An 8201-nucleotide genomic window follows, 5' to 3' on the forward strand; every position below is an offset into this window, starting at 1 on the left:
CACACACACACACACACACACACACACACACGTGCGCACACATTTTGATTCTGCAACCAAGGTCAACAGTGACAACAGAGGCTTGACTGTCAAATACCCACGGAATGTTTTTAATTTCACATTCTTGAGACACAGGGCCCGTGAACGAGTGACGCTCAAATAACACAAGTGCGTTCTTTGGTCACCTTTATATACAACCATGAGTTTCCAGTCCACAGGAAGACAAAAAGGGCCTCCTTCCATTCACATTCACACCGTAATCTGCATAATGACGATGATGAACTACCCATCAGGGGGGCGATTTGAGCGGAAAAGCCTACAAATTCCCCCCTTCCCGGCGTGCGCTGATTGTGTTTATTGGTGACGGTTATGTTGATGAGGCTGCAATATGGAGGAGGCTGGATGGACACTTGTTGTGTAGGGCTAAAATAGCAGACCAGGGAACACACAGCCATGGGAGGCGGAAATCAACCGTCTGCCGGAGCACTCAGTGATGCAAATGTGAAAGCACTTCATTACGCGCTTTCTCTTGCCTGCATGGGAGCGCGAACGAAATGCTTAATCAAGCCCAAAGAACGATTCCTGTCCGGGGGGGAGGGGGGGGGGGGGGGAGTCTGCTTGCGTACATGGCCAAGAAAATAGAAAAGACCAATCAATACATGCAAAACGTAACATAAATGCATAGCAAAAAATATGGAGGAACAGATAGACAAAATAAGAATAAATAGAAGGAGCTAAAGGCATTATACAATTTACAAAAGGCATTGTCGAAGGCCACAGAGAAGAAGTGAGACTCTCTAATAGGGACCTTAAAAACCTCTAACGAGGTAGCAGAGCGAATATGAAAGGGTAGGCTGTTAAGAGTCTAGGGCCGGCCACCGCAAAGGTCCGGTCAACCTCTCGTCTTGCATTTGGTTTTGGGGTCAATCAGCAGTAGCTTGTCAGCTGACCTGAGGGCTCGATTCTGAAATGGACAGGGAGCCAGTGGAGGGAGGCTATAGGACCGGGGTAACACCTAAGTGCCGTTTGGTCAAATCCCACATAAAGTGAATTGCAGTAATCTGACCTTGTAGTGATGAAGGCATGAATTACCCTTTCCAAATTAGATGGAGAGAGGTAGGCCTTAATTCTTGAGAAGAAAAGGCAGAAACAGGGAATGAATGTGGTAAATAAAATAGGATATTGCTCAGATAGCACAAATGAAGTGCAAATCTCGTCAACAGTGACAGATAAACCAAGAGATAAAGTCAGGTCAAGTGTGTGTGTCCCTTTTCGTGTGTCGGGCCAGTGACGGATTGGGTAATATTGAAAGAGTCAAGGAGGTCGAGAAAGCTCTTTACTCAGAGGTCTAGACTGACAGCAGGTGTGCATGTCGTATTTGACCACGATATCTGATAAAGAAAAAATCACCAAAGTCCTGGATAAATGCTGTGTTGATTTTAGGAGGGCGGTAGATCACCGCACAGAACACTGGAGGGGACAGATTTAGTTGGAATTGCTGCAGCTCGAAAGTGGAGAAGCTCATATCAAAACGAGTTAATTGGCACTGTAAATTGGATTTAAAATCTGTGGCTAAGCCTCCACCAGTACTGGTGGTGTACGAGGGGAGCTAAAGAAAGAGCAGTCAGAAGGGGAGGAGTTCGGAAAAGGATGAAAAATCAACCATCAGGCTGCCAAGTCTCTGTGATAAACATGAGGTCAAGTTTGTGTGAGGTAAAAAACAGTGTTGTGGACCTGGCATTATATAAGACCATGCAGAGGTTTAGCTCCGGACTGGAGGACGAATAAGATGCAGTGGGTGTAAGAGGCTGAGTTCAGCGCAGCGTCCGGAGCGGCGGTGGGGATTTGGTTGTCTAAAACAAATTAATGTTGAGATGTGTGATGCAGTATGTGGACTGGTTGTCTTGGGCTAATTATTGTTTTTCTATTAATTCAAGTAAGTGGTACAGTTTGGAGTCAGACTGGTGTTAGGAACGGGAACTGCGATTGTGAGGGTATAGACGATGATGTTTGTCCGAGCCCGTTGGAAAATAGGCTGGGAAGTAAGGCGGAACTATTGTGAATGGAGTTTTGACTGGGGGGGACGTCATTCAGCCAGGACTGACTGGACAGTGTTGTGGACACGTTAGGAAGGAGGTGGTGGCGACTAAAGGCAATATTACGTCATAATGCTCAGACACATAATGACGTAAATTCTCTATTCATTGTCAATGGAAATGTAATGTTTGTGTAGGACGAAAATACAGATTTGCTCAGACACATGACGTAAATTCTCCATTCTTTGTCAATGGGAATTTAATGTGTGCATTTAATGTGTAAGACGAAAATCTAAACTAATATAGGAGGGGCTAGTGCCCCTCAAAATAATAATAAAAAAAAGGGTTGAAGTTGTCAACATCAAGAAGACTATAATATGATATGATCGGAGCTCTCAAGACAAGATAAATATTGACTTACGTTACGACTGCTCAGTCTACCACCTTACTAACACCAAAGGATCGAGGCGATGCTCATCATTATTTTCTCATCATGATTGGACCGTGACATCATTGAAAAGTCGGTTGGTGTAAGGCCGGCATTAGTTGCAGTATTTATTTAAAGACCTTTTAAGCCTCGGACAAAGCCAATCAAATAATTAGAAAGAAGAAGAAAAGGGCAGGGTACAACACTTTATTTTATTTTATTTTTAATTATTTGATCGACCCAAAACATTGTGTTTATTGTCATGATTTGTCACAACAAGAGTTGGCTTTGTCCGAGGCTTAAAAGGTCTTTAAATAAATACTTTTTGAAACGTCTATGGGAAAATGTAATGGGGAGTTTTTTTCCGGGTCTGTCGTCATCATGAAAGGGGGGCGGTACTGCGACGCTCTATTGTGGCTGTTGGCTATTTCTGCAATTTTCTGTTGCACAACATGATGCGCAACCAACCAAGTACAACTCACGCTGTAAGACCACGGTGAGAAGGTGTTTGATCCGTCCAGGGCAAGTCAGGTTTTCTCCCTGCCGGAGTGTCTGCTCTTATTATGCAGGCCCGGGCCTGGACACCAACACCCCCAGGCATTCATTATGACCACACATCAAGAAGAGAATGTGCGTGCGCTCCTTCTGCTTTTCTGTCTTTATTATCTTCATTCTCCCTTTTGCTGTTCCGACACTGACAGGCTCTGACGCGTGTCTTGAACGTCGATGGCAGGTCAGACATTTATTGTGGGGTGCTGTTGAGCTCCCGTGAGCAGCGCTGTCTAAAAGCTCACCCGTGCCTTGACTACACACGCCGTGTAAAAAGAAGAAGAAAAGAAAACGTTTTTTTTTTTACGTGTGCAGTCAGTTCAACTCGACCAAAATAATACAATTCTCGTGAAACAGACGCAGCGGCCTCCTCAAACACCCGACCTCTTCGCCGTCTGCGATAGGCTGCAAAGCTTTATTTAGCTGGAAAGATGTCGGGCCTAGAGTTTGGGAACAGAAGAAGAGTGTCAGGAAAGAACATGCACCCCCCCCTTCGAGACAGCAGTTGTATGTGTTCAGCTTGTCGGCTTGCCTTTACCTGTGAGCCTTTGATCACGGCAAAGCGTGGGGTGTCGTTTGATTCCTGGGGTACTTTGACAGTTGGTAGGCTGACGGAAGGGTTTCTCTCTCCCCCCCCCCTTCCCTCCGTCTTCCCCCAATGTCTGATGCCAGATCAGAGGAGGCCGGGGGTCTTGAAGTGAAAAAAAAAGAAGCAGCGTCCAGCTGGGAGAAGATCAGAAGAGACAAACTTTCACCAGCTCCATTGTGAGGTACACAGCAGCCTGTCGGTTTCCATAACTTTCTTTTGTGCCCTTTGTGTGTTTTTATGGTGTTCTTTTCAACCGCCATTTCTCTCTTTTTTTTTATCTGATCTTGTGTGCGAAATTCTTTTTTCCCCCATCTCGAGGTAAAGGTCTGTGAGGTTTTTTATCTGATTTTGACAAAAGAGACCCTTGTTTTCTCCCCCTCCCTCAGTTGTTCCTTGGGATTCGTCTTCCTGAATAATAATACCACTGCCCTGCGTGCATGTCTGCGTGCTTGTGTGTGCGTGTGTGCGTGGTGCACTGTACAATATAACTGAAGGAATGATGTGACGGGATAATCTTGACCCATATGAGTCGGGATTTTACTGCCTATATAGAGCGCCGCAGTCCCCGCCCCCTTTCAGAAAAGCGAGTGGCCCAGGAAGTGAAAGCCCCATGCATTCTGCCATCGGCACTTTTAATATAATTTATTTAAAGACGGTTACGCCGCGGACAAAGCCAATTCGGATCGTGACGAATCATGACAATGAACACAATATTTTGGGACGATCAAATAATTTATAAGACGAAAAATAAAACATAAAACAAATAGTGTTGTCTCCTGACTTTCTTTTCTTCTTTCTAATGATTTGATCGTCCCAAAATATTGTGTTCATTGTCATGATTCATCACGATCCGAATTGGCTTTGTCCGCGGCGTAACCATCTTTAAATAAATTATATTAAAAGTGCCGATGGCAGAATGCATGGGGCTTTCACTTCCTGGGCCACTCGCTTTTCTGAAAGGGGGCGGGACTGCGGCGCTCTATAGTGGGCTGTTCAATATGGATGAAATATGGATCAAATCCAAAATGCCACAGGTTGCTTTTGGATTCCAGATGTAGAAACCCTGGACCTGGTTTATAATTATGCTTGGTTGGTGATTCTATACTGTATAAGATAAATACAAGACATGAATGTTCACATTAGGCTGATTTGATGCCATTGCTTTTGCAAAGCAGTGATCACCACATTGACCACCACAATTATGGACGTGTGTGTGTGTAGTAATAGCCATGGGGGATGTGAATTTCTAAGTTAAGGTTATGACGTTTTGATTGAAGTATTTATTAACAGTTTGCATAATTAGCCTACAGTACATTTCGGCCCAGGCCGCACATGGTTTGTTGAACTCCCTCTGGTGTCGTGGGTGTGGACTTCGTTGACAATTAAGGAAGTATTTAGGCAGGTACAATACATGGGTATCTTGGTGGTGTAGCGAATCTTGTAGACCAGACCCATTGCAAGTGATAGGCCAACAGGACGAGTGGGCACCTAAGAAATGTGACATTTTCAAAATGTGAAAAGAATACATGATCATGAACATCCACAGTGCATCGTTGTCTCCACCAGGCCGAAGGCATGGGGAGAGAGTATGTTTTGCACTCCGTCCGGATGCCAACGATGAACCTCTGCTCCAAAAGATTCCAGAACGGCCTGTTATAGCACCACCAGGAGGCCGACTTTAGTAAAACACATTTTTTGATATTATCCAGATTCTGTCCAAAAATCCTGCAAATCGTTATACAGTATCTCTATAGTCATGTGTTCAAGACGGATCTTTCCGATATTTCATGTTCCATCCTAGCTGGCTAACATCAGTTTGCAGGATTGGCCCGTTTTGAACAAAAAGCTTCAAATCATGAACGCAGCATGCAATTTCTTTCTCAGACTTTCCTACCGAGCTGAGGAATATATCCCATTCCTTTTCACATTGGCCTGTTATTGCGCCACCAAACAGGTGGATCTTTGCCAAACACATTTTTGGAACAAAATGCCTCAAATCATCCAATTGCCATCCAAGGCATAAGAAGAAATGCCACCCTTTTCACATTGGCCTATTATAGCGCCACCAGGAGGCCAGATCCTGACCTGCCCTGGTGGAGACCTGTGCCCCAAGGGGCATTTTATCTAGTTTATTATTTATTTTCTTACCTTTTAGGGAAAGCAATGCCAATTGCCCAGACTGTGCTAATTCATCCAGTTACCATTTGAAGTTATTCCCTTGGCTCATGACAAAGCCCATCCGTGAGGTGTGATAATGGTTCCCCCAAGTGGTGAGTTGATAGAATCAGTGAAAATATGAACTTGGAAAAGCAATTGCAGACAATAGGATAGCTGTGGTCTAAATACTATTCAGACTTGTTGTAAATTCACATAGTTTGTAGTGCTACAACTGTGTTACTATAGGCTATCTGGCATATTATTCTAGTAATCATTTCTACTAATATAACTCTGCATACTTCACTGCTGCTTTTTGAGGGGTGCTAGCCCCTAGAATGCATTTTTGCATGCAAGATTATGTCATACGGCAGCCACGTCTAAGAGATTCTTACATTTAGTTTTGAGCACAATCGTAAATCGTTTGCGAGCCTCCTACTGTACATGGACTTTTGAGGATATTACAATGTTTGTTTAGAGCACTTATGACGTAAATCGTTTGCCAGCCAATTCTCCTTAATGTTTGTTTAGGGGACTAAATGATGATATAGTGGGCACCCCTCACTTCACAGTTCACACAAGTGTGATTTGTATTTCCTATTTAAGGTGATAGTTATTATAAAACTAACTAATTCTAGACGCATTCTGCATTGTGATTGGCTGAGCATGGCATAATGTGTGTGCCTCTAGAGCCAATATAAGTGGCAGAGAAAGAGAGGGGAAGAGAGGGAATATGGCATACAGTACAGTTAAGTGTGGAAAGGATGCATAAAGATGCATAAAGATGTAAGAAAAGCAGACCTGTCACATCACAACACGTCACTATATGCGACACGGTGTGAGCTTCACTTTGTTGAGGGGCGCTAGCCCCAAGTATGTACAGCCTTTGGTGTGTGAGCTTTGTCCTACACAAACACTAAATACCATTGACAATGAATGGACAATTTTGAGTGTTCGTGTTTACACAAAAGTCGATGACAAAGGTGAGGTCGGCAAATTGCGATTGGCCGGAATGAGATGACGTACTATGATAAGAGCACCCCTCAGTTCACATGGGACAAATGTATTGGTAATGGAGGCAAAAGTTTATTTGACTTGGAGATATAGTGGAGTGAAAGTCATTACCAAAAATGTACTTACAACTCTCAAGTAAAGTAAAGTAAAGTATGATTCGTTACTGTCCATCACTGGTCTGGAAGCAGTTGTTGCAGGCCTGCCACAAGCCCTTCAGCTGGACGTCGGTTCTCCGAAGGTTCCCGCGCGACTTTTAAAATCTTTCAGTGGGACCTCGGCATGAATCAGACATCCTTCAGCAGATCCTCCTCCTCGCGGTCGCGTGAGGTCTGGCCACCTAGTGAGCCTGCTACCACAGGAAGCCGGGTGATCTGGTCCATCACATCCAGGCCACTCTCCTCCACTATCTGCTGAATCAAGTCGTCCACTTGGTCCCTCGGTGTGGTCAGTGTGGCGGCCGAGCTCATTGAGTCCTCCGTCACTGAAGCGTGGACGTCGAGGTTCTGAACCTGCGTCTCAAACCTGTGCACGACGGTGGAGACTTTCTGCAGGTCCATAGAGCCCAAAGCCTTGTCCAGGGCCTTTGTCACTTGTTTCAGGCTACTCATACCCTTCATGGCGACGGCGGTTTGCACTTTAGAGGCAACTGCGCTGACGCGAGACGCCATGCGCAGCCAATTAAGGCTGTCATTTTTCTTCCGGACGGTATTCTCGGCGTAAACTCTGGCACGGTCCACGTTCTTCTGCTGGAGAGCCTTCTTCACCTTGGCCCGTTCTTTCTCCGAGTCCTTCTCTGCCTTCTTGGCCAGCCTCTCCAGCTGCTTAGCTGTGAACCTCAACTGGAAGAGTGTTTCGTCCATCTCGAGGTCTATAGATAGCTAAGCAATTTAAAAAAATATTGTTTTCCCACTGGCAGACCGTTATTCCTTTGTTCTTATTTATTCCCAACATATACGACCTGCACGTCCTGCACAGACATTATCTTATACAGTAGGCTTTATCGATCTCAATGCAGCATCCTGCGAAATGCAATGCACGTTGTGCTCCCACAAGCTTATATAGGCTACTTGGTGACTGACGTCATCACTGAAGCACAAGAGAGTACTTTTTTTCTGATTAGCCTTTTGGTGTGTTTTAATTGCCTACTAGGGAATGATGTAAGTTTGGAACAATGGGCCTCATGGGCTGGCCTAGCGGTCCCGGCACCTAAAGCTAATCCAGGCTGCTGACAGCGTGTCGCAGGTTCGACCACCAATCTCGACAACCTTTGCTGCGTGTCACTCCCCATCTCCCTCCCCCCATTTCCCCAGTTAGCTTACTGAAAACTAACAAAATAAATCCCAAAACATTTAAATATAAAATATAAACATGCCCCATCCTGTTATGCAATACCCGTTGTACCTATTGTCCTTTTTGTGCGGCAGATACAGAC

General features: G+C 44.8%; 1 protein-coding gene across 1 annotated transcript; it reads right to left on the minus strand.

Annotated features, from left to right (window-relative positions):
- Positions 1-7053: 7053 nt before the first annotated feature.
- On the minus strand, positions 7054-7629 carry LOC308310611 (charged multivesicular body protein 1a-like; the record flags this gene model as incomplete). Its single annotated transcript, XM_080756993.1, has 1 exon — positions 7054-7629. One exon carries the CDS (start codon positions 7627-7629, stop codon positions 7054-7056), a length of 576 nt encoding a protein of 191 aa, XP_080613119.1.
- Between the last annotated feature and the right edge of the window lie 572 nt (positions 7630-8201).

The sequence above is a fragment of the Protomyctophum bolini genome (genome assembly GCF_963924005.1).
Source record: "Protomyctophum bolini genome assembly, chromosome: 23".
NCBI classification, from domain to species: domain Eukaryota; kingdom Metazoa; phylum Chordata; class Actinopteri; order Myctophiformes; family Myctophidae; genus Protomyctophum; species Protomyctophum bolini.